This window comes from Capricornis sumatraensis, chromosome 20 (assembly GCF_032405125.1).
Source record: "Capricornis sumatraensis isolate serow.1 chromosome 20, serow.2, whole genome shotgun sequence".
NCBI classification, from domain to species: Eukaryota; Metazoa; Chordata; class Mammalia; order Artiodactyla; family Bovidae; genus Capricornis; species Capricornis sumatraensis.
The window spans coordinates 62265097-62281103 of record NC_091088.1 but is presented as its reverse complement, the minus strand read 5'-3'; the positions used below and the strand labels follow the sequence as shown (position 1 = coordinate 62281103).

The window sequence follows — 16007 nt, the reverse complement described above, 5'->3', positions numbered from 1 at the left end:
CAGGTAGAGAAGGAAATATATTTCTGTAACTCACTGACTGCGTGACTTGAGCAAAATTCTTGAGTGCTGTTTCTACCTCAGCTATCTCCATTGTGAAATAGAGATTGGTTAGACTCTTGCGAGAATGTAGTGAGAAAACATACGTGAAATGTTGACCCAACTGCCAGCAAAGAGTAAATAGTCAAAAAAAAAAGCTAGCTATCAAAATATTCTATAAAGCAGTTAGTATGGCACTTAGCACATAGTAGGTATTCAGTCTCTGGTCTCAAGGACCTCCCAGCCTGCAGAGAATAAAGGCAACTGCAGTCGTGATGGAGGCAGTGCAGGGCTCTGTAGAAAGGGGACAGGCATGTTTTTTGAATGCCTACCACTGTTGTGCTTCATATGTGTTAATCCTCCCACAACCCCAGTTATCATTGCTACTTAGTAGATGGGGCAACTGAGAGAGGTTCAGTGACTTGCCCAAGATCACACACTTAATAATTACCATCACTGAGGTTTGGACCCAAATGGTCCAGTTCCAGAGTCCATGCTCCAAACCACTGCATCGTGGTGAAGTATACACATTCAAGGGAGCCCAGACCCAGTTTGACCATCAGTCTTACACCAACAGAAAGTAGAAGGGCCAGGGTGGAAGTGCCCAGTGTGGAAAGGATGTACTCTGCCTGGAGGAATCAGAGAAGGCTTCCTGGAGGAGGGGGCATTTAGGTTGGGTTGTGAAGGATGAGTAGGAGCTCACTACTAACAAGGATATGGAGAAAGACATTCACTCACTCAATTAACGTCTCCTGAGGCCTCCCATGAGCCCACTCCTGAACAGGGTGATGCGAGGAACACAGAGATGAGTCAGATCTGGGCTTGGCCCTCAAGGGACTGCTCATCTGGTGAGAAGGAGGGATGGGGAGAGAGGCAAGGAACATGGGGTGATATGAAGAACACTGGAAAGATGGAGATGGGTGGAAAAGAAACAAGACCATGTTCTCAGGACTTAGCCAAGATCTGGTGGTATTAATGGGAAAAGTGCTTAGTACCAGCTGGGTTGGGCACCTGGATCCTTGGGGTGGTAGAGATGTGGAAGCGGAAGTAGGTTATGACAAGAGTAGGTTAACCCAGATGGGATCATATTTCTCAACCTCCTGGGAGAGGCCTTTATCCTCGTGGGAAGGGGCCCAGGTCCCCGTGGCAGGGAGGGTTCTGTGGGTGTGCAGGCCCCGTTGTAGTCTCTGCCATGCCAGACAGTGTTTCTGTCTTTTTTTCTTTTTCTCACCTGCATCCTTCAGTGTCTTTGTCTCCCTGTTTTTTTTTTTTCTTTCTCCCTCTTTCCCTACCTCACCCCCATCCTGCCGGCTGGTTTGCCTTCTTCCCTCTGAGTCCTGATTCTTTCTCCCACTCCTAGTCTGATTCTTGGGAGGTCCTGCTAGGTAACGCTCCAGCCTGCCCAGTGCACTGGTCCTAGCCCACTGCAACTTCATTCAAAATGAACTTGCTTCCACCCTAGGACTCCGCCTTAGGGACCTTCCTCCTTTCTCTCTTCCTCCTCCAGGCCACAGAATATCCCGCAACCAGATGCTGCCACCCTGAAGTCAGGGTGAATCATGGCTGCCCTTTCTGGAAAGCCCACTTGAGGACAGTCTCACCCAGGGCCCCTCCCCCATTGCGCCAGACCCCTGATGCTGCCAGCCCCTGGCTCATCCTGACGAAGGGTCTACCGGTGCGGTCTGCCTCCCCACGGCCCCCAGTCAAGGCCCCTGGGCTTCCCCCTCCTTCCCGGGACATGTCCCAACCCAGATTAATCATGGGGCGGCCCCAAGGAGGAAGACAGCATGGCTTACCATAAAGAAGCAGGGCCACTGAGCACAGGCTCGAAGATCCAGGCACCGCAGAGGCCATGAGGCTGGCATTCCTCTGTGCTCTGCTTTCGCTCCTGGGAGGTGAGGTTCCCTCTGTCATGCTCCCCTCCGTGGCCCCCCCGGGACCCTTCCATCAGGCCCTCTGTCCAGCGTCTCTCCCCGAGCCCTCCCACCTGGCTCTCCGATAACCCTTCTGCCTCCCATCCCCACCCCAGGGCAGGGCTGGGCAGACACCCGAGCCATCGGGGCCAAGGAATGTCGCCCCAACTCGCAGCCCTGGCAGGCTGGGCTGTTCCACCTCACCCATCTCTTCTGCGGGGCGACCCTCATCAGTGACCGCTGGCTGCTCACAGCTGCCCACTGCCGCAAACGGTGAGTGACCCAGAGGGGGCTGGAGGTCAGGAAAGAGAGAGAGGGCTGGGGACCTCTGTGGAGGAGGGAGGGAGCCATGGTCAGGAAGGGCCAAGCCTCCACTTCTGTTCCCCTAAGTTCAACTCCTCGAATGACAGAGAGCTGACTCTGAATCCTAGCATCCTAAAGAACCTGGTCCTCAGGGTGTAGATTTGGAAACTTCGGCATTCAGATGAGCTTCCCTGGAGGCTCACATGGTAAAGAATCTGCCTGCAAAGCAGGAGACCTGGTTCAATCCCTGGGTCGGGAAAATCCCCTGGAGAAGGGAAGGCAACCCACTCCAGTATTCTTGCCTGGAGAATCCCATAGACAGAGGAGCCTGGTGGGCTACAGTCCATGGGGTTGCAGAGTTGGACATTACTGATCATCTTCACTCACTCAGACTCCTAGATGCCTAGACTCTGACCTGGAGAAATCCAGAGCTGTACATTCCTAAAAGCTTGCATCCAGATTTTACACTAATGTACATAAGTAATTACATTAGTGACGTTGCTGAATTGGAGAAATGTAGATTCAGGGACAGGTAGAACCTGAGTAGTCTGGAGCAGCACTATCCAATGGAAATAGAACCCTAACCATGTAGGAAAGTTTAAGTTTTCTAGCAGACACACCAAAAAGGCAAAAAAAAAAAAAAAGAGTAAAATTAATTTTAATAATAGATTTAACTTGCCATCTCAAAATGTTATTTCAACAAGTAATCAATTTTAAATACTTATGAATGACATAGTTTAGTCTTTTTTTTTTTTTAAATACTAAGTCTTTGAAACCAGGCTTGCATTTTACAAGTATGTTGCATCTCCGTTTGGACTAGTCGCATTTAAGCACTCAATCACTGTGTCAGATAGCGCAACCCTAGGATCTTAGATTCAAAGTGTTCTAGCTAGCTAGGTTCATTGAGTAGGGAAGCTTATAGTCTGAATTACAGTGTCCTAGAATACTGTGGCTTGTGAATTCTAGAATCTTGAACCAAGAGAATTCTAGAAACTTAGGTTTATACATGTCTAGAATCTGGTGGATTTACTATTCCTGCAGGCTATCATTCAAGATTTCTAAACTCCCCAACGTGTTAGCCAAGAGAATTCTAGAGTTTCAAACTATTTGAAACCTAAATTCTTACACTTGTAAAAATCAAAGATTTCTAGATTTCTAGAATGATGAAATTCTAGTTTTACTGTCCCAGAATATTAGAACCCTAGGTTTTTATGTCCCAGATTTAATTCAGATAATTTAAAAATCTTAGACTTTTTGATTCAGGGAAATCAAAAGCATTAGAATCTCAAATTCTTAAGATACTAGGGCTTGAGCCGCATAGAATTCTAAAATTGTGGGTTTCCAAGGTATTAGAACCTTAGAGTTTTAGAATCTTAGATTCTGGGCATTCTAATAGAATTCTGGGATCTACCTGATCCAGAAATCCTTTTTATATTATCTGGGGAAAGGAGCCTTGACTCCTGTTGGGTATTTTCCCTCTAGAATGAAGCCTAGGGGCCACCCAGGCTGCTCTGTGAGAATTTCCCATCACACACCACTCCATGCTGGAGCCTCTTTAGCTCAGGCCTGTACATCAGGCTAGGAAAACAAGGGCCACATTTCAGTACCAGAGACAGAGGGGAGAAGCAGAAACATGGAGGTGCAGGAGATTCAGGAGCAGGGACAAGTCGGGGCTGCGGGGTGGGGTTGGGACTGACTTCCCAGACACAGAAACCAGGGCCACAGTGTGACAGAGAGGGAAAAGACAGAACTAACCCCTTATGCTCCTCAAAGCCTGAGTTCTCAGTCATTAGCCTGGTCCCTAATGTCAGAGGTCAGGGGTTGGGCAATGGACATGCAGACACCCTGAGGGTCCCTGGCTGTCCAGGGCACGAACCCAGAGCAGAGCAAGTGGGTTCTGCCACTGCAGGGAGAGGGTCTGAGCCCAGATTTCAGGAAAAAGTGCACTGAGAGATGAGGGAGGTAGCCGACAGGAAAAGTCTGAGGCCGCAAATGAGCCTAGCTTGGGGATTTTCCATATCCCACCCTTTCCACATACACACACAGCGCCACTCCCCACAGAAGCCACCAGACCTGTGGGTGCAGGTTGTGGGGCTGTTGATGTGTGGTGGGCGGAGGCCTCACCTGCCTCCATGGTTCCAGGGGACCCAGGTCACCACTGAGGCTCCAGGTGGGGCAGAGAGGAAGGTGGTTTACTTGACATGGGGCTAGGAAGAGGTGTGAGCTTTGGCGGAGAGCTAGGAAGGTAGAGGCAAAGGGATGGAGTGGGAAGCAGGGGCCCAGAGAGGGTGTGTGCCTTGCTTAAAGTCACACAGCCCTGTGGGTCACGGACAGCTGACAGGGACCCAGAGAGGGTGTGTGGCTTGCGGAGTCACACAGCATCCTGGTGGTCAGAATAAAGAGGATCAGGGCCGAGAAGACACCTCGCCTTCTCCCACCTTGACCTCTGACACCTGTCCAACAGGTATCTGTGGGTCCGCCTCGGGGAGCACCACCTCTGGAAATGGGAGGGTCCGGAGCAGCTGTTCCGGGCCACAGACTTCTTCCCTCACCCTGGGTTCAACCAGGACCTCACTGCCCAGGACCACAACAATGACATCATGTTGGTTCGTCTGCCCCGGAAGGCACATCTAGGCCCTGCCGTGCAGCCCCTCAACCTCAGCCAGACCTGCGTCTCCCCAGGCACCCAGTGCCTCATCTCAGGCTGGGGGGCCGTGTCTAGTCCTAAGGGTACAGCCTTGCCCACTGAAGACACCCTGATGTCTCATGCCAGGGGTCTGAAGCCCCTCTCTGCCTCTGTCTCTGCTTTTTCACCTCTATGTTCTATCTATCATCTATCTATGCACCCATATATTTCATCAGATCTAAACGCTATGAATGATAAGATGCACCATTATCTTACAACCCACCAAGAATGAGAAAAAGAAAAACAGGTTTCAGCCATCCTTTTCTTACAAAATACACGGAAGTACCTATAGCTGAAAGGGCCTGTTTGCAATTTTTTTCACTTATCTTCTTTTTAAAAAAATTTTATTCCTTCTTATTTATTTTTGGCAGCACTTGGTTTTTCTTGCTGTGCCAGGGCTTTCTCTAGTTGTGGCGAGCTGGGGCTCCTCTCTAACTGTGCTGTGCAGGCTTCTCTTGTTGCGGAGCGCAGGCTCTCGGGTACGTGGGTTCAGTGACTGCGGCTCGCAGGCTCTAGAGAGCCAGCCCAGAAGTTGTAGTGCATGGGCTTGGCTGCCCCGCGACAAGTGGAATCTTCCCAGAGCAGGGATCAAACCCGTGTTCCCTGCACTGGCAGATGGATTCATAACCAGTGGACCACCAGGGAAGTCCCCATCCATCCCTGTATGACATCATTTACTGGAAGGCACATCCTGATTTCAGAGATGTTTACTTGTGAAAATACGTGCATCTCAGAACTGAAATAAGGTCTATGTCACTCAGAGTCAGAAATCAGCACATCCATTAGTCAAATTTGGCTTCCCACGGCAGTACTGGCTTTCAAAGGGCCGTGAAAATAAACAAAAACAAAAACGTCAGTTTGTGGCTGCTAACAGTTAAAACCTGAGCGATGTGATATAAAAGCCAAGTTTCTTGATTTGCTTGAAAAATTCAAAACTGACAATGCTGGGTCCGTATTTCTAAAATAACGACCACTGTTGGGCAGAATTCGGCAGACTTCAGTGGGGGCTGTGCCCTTCAGACAACATGTGGGTACTTTGGTTCACTGCGTTTCTCCCCCAAGAACCGCTGTTTCCCTAGACAGCCCCTACCCCACTTCCCCATCTCTAGTCTCTCCGCTTCTTTGTCTCAGTCTCCAGCGACAGCCATCTCACTGTAAATGTCTCCTCCCCTTGATTTCACTACTTTCTCGCTGGACGTCTCTTGGTCTCTTTCTTTCTTTATTAAAGAAATTCTTTTATTCTATTTGTTTCTGTCGCTGCATGTGGGCGTTCTCTGGTTTCAGAGAGAGGGGAGTTAGTTACCCTGCAGCTATGGTGTTCAGGCTTCTAATTGTGGTGGCTGATCCAGGCAAAGCACGGGCTCCAGAGCACGTGGTCTTCAGTAGCTGCAGCATGCGGGATCTAGTTCCCTGCAGGGATAGACCCTGGGCCCCCTGACCTGGGAATGTGAAGTCTCAGCCAACTGGACCACCAGGGAATTCCCATCTCTGAGTCTGTTTCTCCCTATTTCTTCATTGCCTCCTCTGAGAATTCTCTTTCCCCTTCAGTGGTCTATCTTTCCATCAAGGTCCCTCTTTTTCTCTGTGTGAGTTTTATACATATCTCTTATCTCTTGGCTCTCTGCGTCTTTCTTTCTTTCTTTCTCTCTCTTCGGCCCTCTCCACTTGGTCTCCATCTGTTTCTCCTCCACGCTGTGATTCTGTTGCTTTCTCACTTGTTCCTATCTTGGAGAGTCTCGGGCTGTGGCACGGTGGGTCTGCCTTGGGAAATCGGGGGAGGGGGGCGGTGCTGAGTTGTGATGGAAACAGCTGCTGACCTTTCACGGACCTGCTTTCCCCACAGTGGAGTACCCACTGACGCTGCATTGTGCCAACATCAGCATCCTGGAGCCCCGACTCTGCCGCCGGGCGTATCCAGGCCACATCTCCGACAGCATGCTCTGTGCAGGCCTGTGGGAGGGGGGCCGGGGCTCCTGCCAGGTGAGACTGCTCTGGGAAGGACGGGGGTGGGCATCCTGCAGCAGCTCTAGGGTCCTGGTGGAGAAGGCAGTTGGAGCCCCAGACTTCCTAGAACAGAGCATGGAAGGATCTGGGATACCTGGGTCCTGAGAAGGGCGGTGGGGGGTGGCCAGTCCTGCCAGGATTCCTGGACCTAAAAGAGGAAGGGACTGGGGGTTGGACTCTATGTCCTGGGAGAAGAGGGGTTAGGATCCATGATGCTAGGCCCTTTGGGGAGGTGGGGGCCATGAGATTTTACTCCTGCGTCTATGGCCTTCCTGGGTGGTTCAGCGTAAAGAATCTGCCTGCCAATGCAGGAGACACAGGAGACGTGGGTTCCATCCCTGGATTGGGAAGATCCCCTGCAGGAGGAAATGGAAACCCGCTCCAGTATTCTTGCTGGGAAAAGTCCATGGACAGAGGAGCCTGGCGGGCTACAGCCCATGGGGTCACAAAGCGGTTGGACATGACTGAGGGAGGAGGGACTGGAGACCAGGATGCCTGGGTACTGGAGGAGAAGGGAACTGGAAGCTTCCTCGGAGGGAGCAAATGCCTTGTGTCAGGTCCTGAGTAGATCGGCCTAACAGTTTCTCTGCTCTTGTTCCACGTGCAGGGTGACTCTGGGGGCCCCCTGGTTTGCAATGGGACCCTGGCCGGTGTAGTGTCCGGGGGCTCGGAACCCTGCTCCAGGCCCCGGAGCCCTGCCGTCTATACAAGTGTGTGCCACTACCTGGACTGGATTCAAGAAACCATGGAGGACAACTGAGCCCTCGCGCCTTGGATGACCGGGAGAGGAGGGTGGGGCAGGGCAGGTGGATTTGCAAGGCTCCAGTCTCAACGGTCTAAGCCCCTGGCGTCTGCTGGCCTGGAGACGACTTCTGGGTATTCAAGTTCCCAGTTTCTGGATATTCAGACCTGGGTTTCCGCGTGAACTGTATAGCTGCCCCCCAGTTGAAAGGAGCGGGAAGACACTTCCGCCCTTCTTGGCCGCATCTCTGAGTTACCAGGAACTGGCACCGCCCCCATAAAATAGCGTTCCCTGCGGTCTACCTCGGGAAAGACATCTACTAAATAGCTTCAGGTGCTTCCCTGGTGGCTCAGTGGTAGAGAATCTGCCTGCCAATGCAGGAGACGCCGGTTCGATCCCTGCTCTGGGAAGACGAATCCCACGTGCCCGGGATTAACCAGAGTCCCGGAACCGCAACTACTGCGCCTGCGCTCTGGAGTCCAGGGACTACAACTGCTGAGCCCCCCGCGCCCGCCGCAGCTACAGAAGCTGGGGCACTGAGAGCCCGGGCTCCACAACAGGAGAAAAGCCCAGGCAGCAAGGAGAATCCAGCACAGCCCCAAATAAATAAGTTAATCAATAAAGAGCGTCTCCCTCCAGAGCTTTGTCCAGTGAGATTTCCCCTTACGGCCCCACCTCCTTCGTTAGAGACCCCGCCTTACTGGAGGGTCCCTTCCCCCACGTGGAACTCAAGCAGTGGGTCAGTCTCTGCCTACTCCCACCATCCTGCACCATGGCCCCTTCCTGGGCGGGGCCAGGGTGTTCATCCTGGCGGGGACCGACCGAGAGGAGAGAAGTTGGGAGAGGCTCTCAGTCCCCGCCGATCTCAGGGGCAATTTTGCATTAAACGTGCCGAGTCCGGCCTTCCTTCTGCCGGTTTTGTAGGATAAAAGATGGGCATCGGGTGGGCGATGGACGGCAGAGAGGGAACACGGCCGCTGCGTTGCGATTCCCCATAAGCCCAGAGTTCAGTTCAGTTCAGTTGCTCAGTTGTGTCCGACTCTTTGCGACCCCATGAATCGCAGCACGCCAGGCCTCCCTGTCCATCACCAACTCCCGGAGTTCACTCAAACTCATGTCCATCGAGTCGGTGATGCCACCCAGCCATCTCATCCTCTGTCGTCCGCTTCTCCTCCTGCCCCCAATCCTTCCCAGCAGCAGGGTCTTTTCCAATGAGTCAACTCTTCGCATGAGGTGGCCAAAGTATTGGAGTTTCAGCTTCAGCATCAGTCCTTCCAATGAACACCCAGGACTGGTCTCCTTTAGGATGGACTGGTTGGATCTCCTTGCAGTCCAAGGGACCCTCAAGAGTCTTCTCCAACACCACAGTTCAAAAGCATCAATTCTTGGGTGCTCAGCTTTCTTCACAGTCCAACTCTCACATACATGACTACTGGAAAAACCATAGCCTTGACTAGACGGACCTTTGTTGGCAAAGTAATGTCTCTGCTTTCTAGTATGCTGTCTAGGTTGGTCGTAACTTTCCTTCCAAGGAGTAAGCGTCTTTTAATTTCATGGCTGCCCGGAGTAGGTCCTGCCTAAGTCTGGCTCCATCAGCCCTATTGCAGCAAGGCTCCTGGGCTCTGCTTGGGCCGGTCCCGTCGCCCCCAGGGGAAGGGGAAACCAGGTCACAGCGCCTCCCAAACCTGCCTTCCCGGAATCTGGACCTCGCAGGGGGCAGCCAGCGGGCGGGGCGCTCCGCCCTCAGAAGTTGGGACCCAGAAAACGGGCTTGACTCCCATTCGGGTGCACCCTCCTCCCACAAAAACCCAGTCTCCGAATCTCTCCTTCCAAAAAAATTAACCGTAAGAATTCAGCCTCCAGCCCCTCCTCCCTCAGACCAAGGAGCCCAGGAGCCCAGGGTCCCAGCTCCTCCTCCCTCAGCTCCAGGAGTCTGGGCTCCCATTCCTTTCTGATTCAGACCCAGGAGTCACAGTACTAAGCTCCTTCCCTCCCAGACCTCAAGAGTTGGAGATTCCAGCCCCTCCTCCCTCAAGATTTCCCGTTTAGGCCCCCAGCCTCTCCTCAGCCGTACCCAGGGTTCCAGTTCCTCGGTGCTCTGCCGGCTCCGGGTGGGAGGAGTCGGAGCAGGAGGCGGGCCGTTCCAGTTAAAAGGCTCCAGGATCTTGTACCAGGCACGCAGAGCTGAAGTACTGGGAGCTCTTCCCCGCCCCCTGAATTCTATAAGGTGAGATGCCAAAGTTCTCAGGCACAGGGTATCAGACCCCCGCCCCCTCCCCCAGAACCTCAGCTCCCTTCCTCCTTGGAGACCCAGCAATCAGCACCCCAGCCCCATGCTCTCCAAGACTTAGGAGTCTTAGCTCCCAATTGGCTCTTCCTTCAGACTCAGGAGTCGGAGACCCTGACTGCCTCCTTCCTTGGAATGTGGGAATCCAACCCCTTGGGCTCCCAGCAACTCAGATTCAGCAATCTGGAGCCCCATCTCATTCTTCTTCAGACCCGAGACTCTGGGTCCTCAGCTCCTGCTTCCTGCAAGACCCAGAAGAATGGTCCAGGATCTTGCTTCTCCCCACCCCAATCCTGAGATTACTAGGGTTTTGGTCTCCTCTTTCCTCCTCCGCTCAGCCCTGTCCTCTTGTCTCCCAGGCCCCACCATGGGACGTCCCTCACCTGCTGCAGTTTGGATCTGGATGCTCCTGCTCTTGCTGTCGGAATCCCGGGCAGGTGAGGGGGCCCAGAAGGCATCGGTGGAGCACATGAGCCTGGGGGAACACCGTGATGGTGGCTACGTGGGTGCCTGTGGCGGCCTGTGGGGAGATGGGAAGTGTGAGATGACATATGGGAGTTCCTGTGGGGTGTCCAGAGGGTGGAGGCCTGGTACACGTGGCAGCTGGTAGGAATGTGTTAGTTTCTGCTGGGTATTGCAGGAGCACACCAAAGCCAGCGAGGCTGCCTGCTGAAGGGCGCAGATATTCACGAGAGTCTATGGGGCGGGTGCACGCAGGCTTAGGTGTGTGACTCCGTGTTTGGTGACTCATGGCCTTCCACGAGTGTACGTGTGCATCTGTGCAGCAGCATGTGCAAGCCGGGTGGCAGACGCCGGAGGAGGGGGTGTGTGTGTGTATCCGTTTGAACCCACCGTGTTTTCCTGCCCCAAACTTCTCCCTCCTGCCTCCAGGACACTTGAGGGCACAGGAGAGCAAGGTGCTGGAAGGGAAGGAGTGCAAGCCTCACTCTCAGCCATGGCAGACGGCCTTGTTCCAGGGTGTCCGGCTCATCTGCGGGGGTGTTCTCATAGAGGACAACTGGGTTCTTACAGCAGCCCACTGTCAAAAAAAGTGAGTGGATTCCTGCAGCAGAGGTGGTGGAGAAAGAGCGGGCTGGGGCTCCTCTTAAGAAAGGGCGAGCTGGGGAGCGGGTCTCTGAGAATGGAGGTCTGAGAGAAGAGGGGACCTGGGTCTCAGAGAGGAGGGGGCTGGGAGCCCAGATTCCTGCCTGGGTGCCCAACCACCCCTCATCATCACAGGAAATACACAGTCCGCGTGGGAGAGCACAGCCTGAAGAATAAGGATGAGTCAGAACAAGAGAGGGCCGTGGCTCAGTCCATCCCGCACCCCTGCTACAACAGCAGCAACAACGACCACAGCTATGACCTGATGCTCATTCAACTACGTGGCCGGGTACCCCTGGGGCCCAAAGTGAAGCCCATCAAGCTGGCGGATCACTGCCCTCAAGTTGGCCAGAAGTGCACCATCTCAGGCTGGGGCACTGTCAGCAGCCCCCGAGGTAGTGGGGAGGAAAGGAGGAGCTGGTTGGCCCAGTGGACCCCAAGCCATTGGCGACACTTAGCCTCTAGAGCAGATAAGGAAGGGAACATGATTGTGAGGTTGACAGTCATGGGCGGTCCACGTTAGAAACCTTCAGGACCAGAATACTGATAGGCATGATGGGGGAAAAGGAAACAGATTGTTTAATAGGGCTCAGAAAAGTGGATGGATGGATGAATGAAGAGTGGATGAGTGAATGCATTCCTCCACCTTTAAGTTAGAGAGTTATGAGTGAGACTTTCTGTTGTACAGAAAGTCAAAGTGTTCGTTGCTAGTCGAGCCTGACTCTTTGTGACCCCATGGACTGTAGCCCGCCAGGCTCCAGTGTCCGTGGAATTCTCCAGGCAAGAATACTGGAGTGAGTAGCCATTCCCTTCTCCAGGGGATCTTTCTGACCCAGAGATTGAACTTGGGATTCCTGCATTGGCAGGCAAATTCTTTACCATCTGCACCACCAGGGAAGCCCTATTTTGTTGTTCAGAGTTTTATGTAACCTTCACAACAGACTTGGGATACAGGGACTCAGTGGCCCAGGAGAATAGGCTCCCTCTTCTCCATCTTGAACCCAAGATTCTGGCCCCAGATCCCGCCACACCCAGGGATACGGGCCTTTTCTCCCCCAGGACGCTCAGTCTAGATCCTCAGCTCCCTCCTCTTGCTTGACTCAAGTCTGGACTCCACTGAGGTCCTTCCTCTGGGGCTTCAGAGTTCAGGGAGCCCTTAGCGCTGCTTTACAATGAAGAGATTGGGGCTCAGCTCAGAGGTGAAGTGATTTGCTAGGAAAGCAAAAATCAGGATTCAGGTCCCTGCCTGTCTGACTCCTAAGAAAACAATGGGCTGCTGTGGAAACCTACCTGCTCGTGAATCAGGCAAGTCAGTTCAAACCATGGTTCTGCCCCTTTTCTCTGGGTAAGTCCCTTCCCATCTCTTGACCTCAGTTTGCTCAGCTACAAAATGGGCATAATTATCCAATGGGTTTCTAAGCTCCACGAGGACTCAGATTATATCTGTTTTCTTCATTGTATGTTCCTAGTGTTCAGGGTGGTGACTGGGATACAGTATGTCTTCGGTAAACATAACATTTGTTGAAGGAATGCATGGGTGAAAGAATGAATGGCTCCCTTCTTCCAAGAGCTCATGTGAGGATTAAATGAGATTCTGGGCATATAGCTTCTGGTATATAGAAGTACCAGGTATAATTTTTCCCTCTGAAGTCTGTTTTTCAAAGGTTAATAAGAAAAACTAGTTCCACTGCCCATCATCTATTTCAGCACTTATTTTGTGAGCATCTGATATGCCCCAGGTATTGTACCATACAAAGCCTTGTGGAGTTGCATGCTAGGTGGGGGAATAGACAATAAACAAATACATATAAAATGAAATATTAGGTGGAGCCAAGTGCTATAATGGAATATTGTAGGGGGGAGGTGAGAGGAAAGGGAGTGATGGAGATGTGGTGTTATAGTTAGAATAATCAGGGAAGGCTTCTAGGAAGAGGTGATATTTGGAAGAAGTAGGACCAAGCTGAGATGGAGGACTTGCTGGTCTGGGAATGGGAAGATTGGAAAGATTCAGAGGTGTCACAGAGGGGTGCTTCCAGGTCCCCCGTCATCCGCCCCCTCATTTGAAAGGCAAGAAGCAAACAGTAGTGTCCAAAGGTCCTTCTCTGGGTGGAGAAAAAGAAACAGCAGGGGCCATGGCTTTGTTTCCTGTGATGAGAGGAGAACGTGCCCTCCTGTGAGATGTCTCAGAAAGCCCTGTGCAGCTATGGGTGTACAGATGGGAGGTTAGATCCCGACAGGGATGGAGGGGAAGGATTGCTGTCTCTGGCAACTTACAACCTCTGCTCCCTCAGAGAATTTTCCTGACACTCTCAACTGTGCAGAAGTAAAAATCATTTCTCAGCATCAGTGTGAGAAAGCCTACCCAGGGCAAGTCACGGATAGCATGGTCTGTGCCAGCGACAGCAGTGGGGCTGACACATGCCAGGTGAGTGCCTTCAGAAACTCCGTCTTTTATTTACTTTTTTTTTGGCTGTGCTGGGTCTCCGTGGCTTTGCTCGGGCTTTCTCCAGTTGCAGCCAACTGGATGGGGTGTGTGTGTGGGGTGAGGGTTCCTCTTCGCTGAGGCACAAGAGCCTCTCACTGCTCTCTTGTTGCCGAGTGCAGACTCTAGGCGCGTGAACTCAGTAGTTGTGGTGCCCAGGCTTAGTTCCTCTGCAGCATGTGGGATCTTCCCGGGCCAGGGATCAAACCCGAGTCCCCTGCGTTGGCAGGCAGATTCTTATCCACTGGGGCACCGGGGAAGTCCTGAAACTTCCTTCTTCCCTCACTCGCCTTACAGAGATGTGAGGCTTGGCAGTGGGGTGATCCCAAAGAGTCAGCACCCCTGTCTCTACAGAGTGGGAAGCGAGTTCAGAGGAGGCACACTCTCCCTGCAGGCTGCACAGCGCAGGAATCAGAATAATTGAATCAACCTTGCTGTTTCCTTGGGAACGCTTGCCAACCGGGGAAGGTGCAGGGAGGGGTAGGGGATTAAAGGGAGGGAGAAGCTAAGTCCTTGAGGGATAAGCTCCCTGCCCTCTTTCCTGCTGTTAGCACTTGGAGTTTGTGCAGACTTTAGATGAGCGTAGAGTGAGCTACTTTTCTCCAGGTCCTGACTGGGTTCCCTAGCATGGCTACCTTCTCCTATGACTGGTACCTTGGGGAGCAACGCTGTCTTCCCAACTGGCCAGAAGATGGCACCGTTGATTTCAGGGCTCCCTCAATGGGCTCCCCATCCTCAAGATGACACATCTTGGGCTTTGCCATTGATACAGAACTCTCTAGCCTACTGGCTTCAAGTTCAGTCCTCACAGCTCCACTTGGATTTGTCCCCACCCCTTCTGCTAAGGATTGGTCCCTGAAGACAATGCTTCAGTGCTCCCTTTCCTATTGGCCAGGAATAGAATCATTCCCTTTCCTATTGGCCGAGAATAGAATCATTTCCGTTAGATGTTGCTGTGGAAGCTAGTCTTTTCCGGCTGATTCCTTAGAGACAATAATGTCTTCCCACATACTCACCTTTTCCCCTTGGGTGTGTGTATATCCACAAGAACCCGGCTCCTTTCTCCTGTGTTTTGGAACTAGATGATCTCTTCCAGATTGGCCAGGAATTGTTGTTGTTACTGTTCAGTCGCTCAGCCATGTCCCACTCTTTGCGACCCCATGGACTGCAGCATGTCAGGCTCCCCTGTCCTTCACTATCTCCCAGAGTTTGCTCAGACTCACGTGTATTGAGTCGGTGATGCCATCCAACCATCTCATCCTCTATCATCCCCTTCTCCTGATGTCAGTCTTTCCCAGCATCGGGGTCTTTTCCAATGAGTCAGCTCTTCGCATCAGGTGGCCAAAGTATGGAGGAGCTCAGTCTCCCCGATGCAATTGCTACTCTCTGCTCTCTGGATTGGACCCTCCAGAGAGCATTCTCTTCCCGTGTTGATCAAGATTTGCTCCATTGCCCTTAGACATCCTGTCTGTATCCCCACACGTGGAAGCCCCACCCCTCTCTCTCGCCATTGGCCCCAGGATACAGTGATCTTACTCCCGGGGAACCAATCACGTGAGAGAGATGGTACAAATGCTGGTGTGTGTGTTTCCATTAGTTGCTCAGTCAGTCTGACTCTTTGTGATCCCGTGGGCTGTAGCCCCGCCAGGCTCCTCTGTCCAGGGGATTCACCAGGCAAGCATGCTGGAGTGGGTAGCCATCCCCTTCTGGGATCTTCCAGACCCAGGAATTGAACCCAGGTCTCCCACATTGTCGGCAGATTCTTTACCATCTGAGTCACCAGGGAAGCCCATGAAATGCTGGTAACAGTTGAGCAACTTAAGTGAAAATCTTCTATTCTCCCCTTCTAGGGAGATTCTGGGGGCCCGCTGGTGTGCAATGGCGTTCTCCAGGGCATCACATCGTGGGGCTCAGACCCCTGTGGGCGGCCTGAGAAACCTGGTGTCTACAGCAAAGTCTGCCACTCCTTGGACTGGATTAAGAAGACCATAGGCAGCAGGGGCTGATCCCCAGACAAGCTCTAAACCTCCCTCAATAAACTCACAGCATCAGCCTGGCTCCCTGCCTGTCTGTGCTTTGGCCTTCCTGGGAGGGGTGGAGGGGCAGAGGGTCTGCACCCCGGAGATGGAGAGATCAGAACCCCATGGTCATTCTGCCCATCACCACTGTCCAAAATTGTTCCCCTCCCCCGCCCTTTTTTTTTTTTTTTTTCTGGGAGGACTTGGAGAAATGGGAGGTTAGTTTCAGAGGAGAGAGAAGATGTAAGGATTTTCAGATGTCCAATGGACTGGCCTGAAAAAGACCATTAAAAGAGTTTCTGTTCGGCTTTTCTGAGCAGCTAAACTTACTAAGCTCTGGGGGGAGATGCTGTTGTTGTTCAGTCATTCAGTCTTGCCTGACTCTTTGCGACCCCGTGGAGAGCAGTATGCCATGCTCCCCTTTCTTTTGCT

The 16007-nt window shown here is 52.5% G+C and overlaps 2 protein-coding genes across 2 annotated transcripts; both read left to right on the top strand.

The window, feature by feature from the left end:
• Nucleotides 1–1888: 1888 nt before the first annotated feature.
• KLK9 (kallikrein related peptidase 9) lies at nt 1889–7702 on the top strand. Its single transcript, XM_068992536.1, has 5 exons — nt 1889–1931; nt 2066–2222; nt 4717–4982; nt 6782–6918; nt 7550–7702. Exons 1-5 carry the CDS (start codon nt 1889–1891, stop codon nt 7700–7702), a joined length of 756 nt encoding a protein of 251 aa, XP_068848637.1.
• Nucleotides 7703–10338: 2636 nt separating this feature from the next.
• Nucleotides 10339–15563, top strand: KLK8 (kallikrein related peptidase 8). The gene is made up of 5 exons (XM_068992530.1): nt 10339–10408; nt 10863–11022; nt 11211–11470; nt 13367–13500; nt 15408–15563. The coding sequence occupies exons 1-5, from the start codon at nt 10339–10341 to the stop codon at nt 15561–15563; spliced, it is 780 nt and encodes a 259-aa protein (XP_068848631.1).
• Nucleotides 15564–16007: the final 444 nt, after the last annotated feature.

Coding starts and splice junctions, on each gene's coding strand:
- KLK8 (XM_068992530.1), top strand. CDS start 10,339: ATGGGACGTCCCTCACCTGCTGCAGTTTGGATCTGGATGCTCCTGCTC. Junction 10,409..10,862: donor GCTGTCGGAATCCCGGGCAG/GTGAGGGGGCCC, acceptor TCCTGCCTCCAG/GACACTTGAGGGCACAGGAG. Junction 13,501..15,407: donor GTGGGGCTGACACATGCCAG/GTGAGTGCCTTC, acceptor CTCCCCTTCTAG/GGAGATTCTGGGGGCCCGCT.
- KLK9 (XM_068992536.1), top strand. CDS start 1,889: ATGAGGCTGGCATTCCTCTGTGCTCTGCTTTCGCTCCTGGGAG. Junction 1,932..2,065: donor TCTGCTTTCGCTCCTGGGAG/GTGAGGTTCCCT, acceptor TCCCCACCCCAG/GGCAGGGCTGGGCAGACACC. Junction 6,919..7,549: donor GGGGCCGGGGCTCCTGCCAG/GTGAGACTGCTC, acceptor TTCCACGTGCAG/GGTGACTCTGGGGGCCCCCT.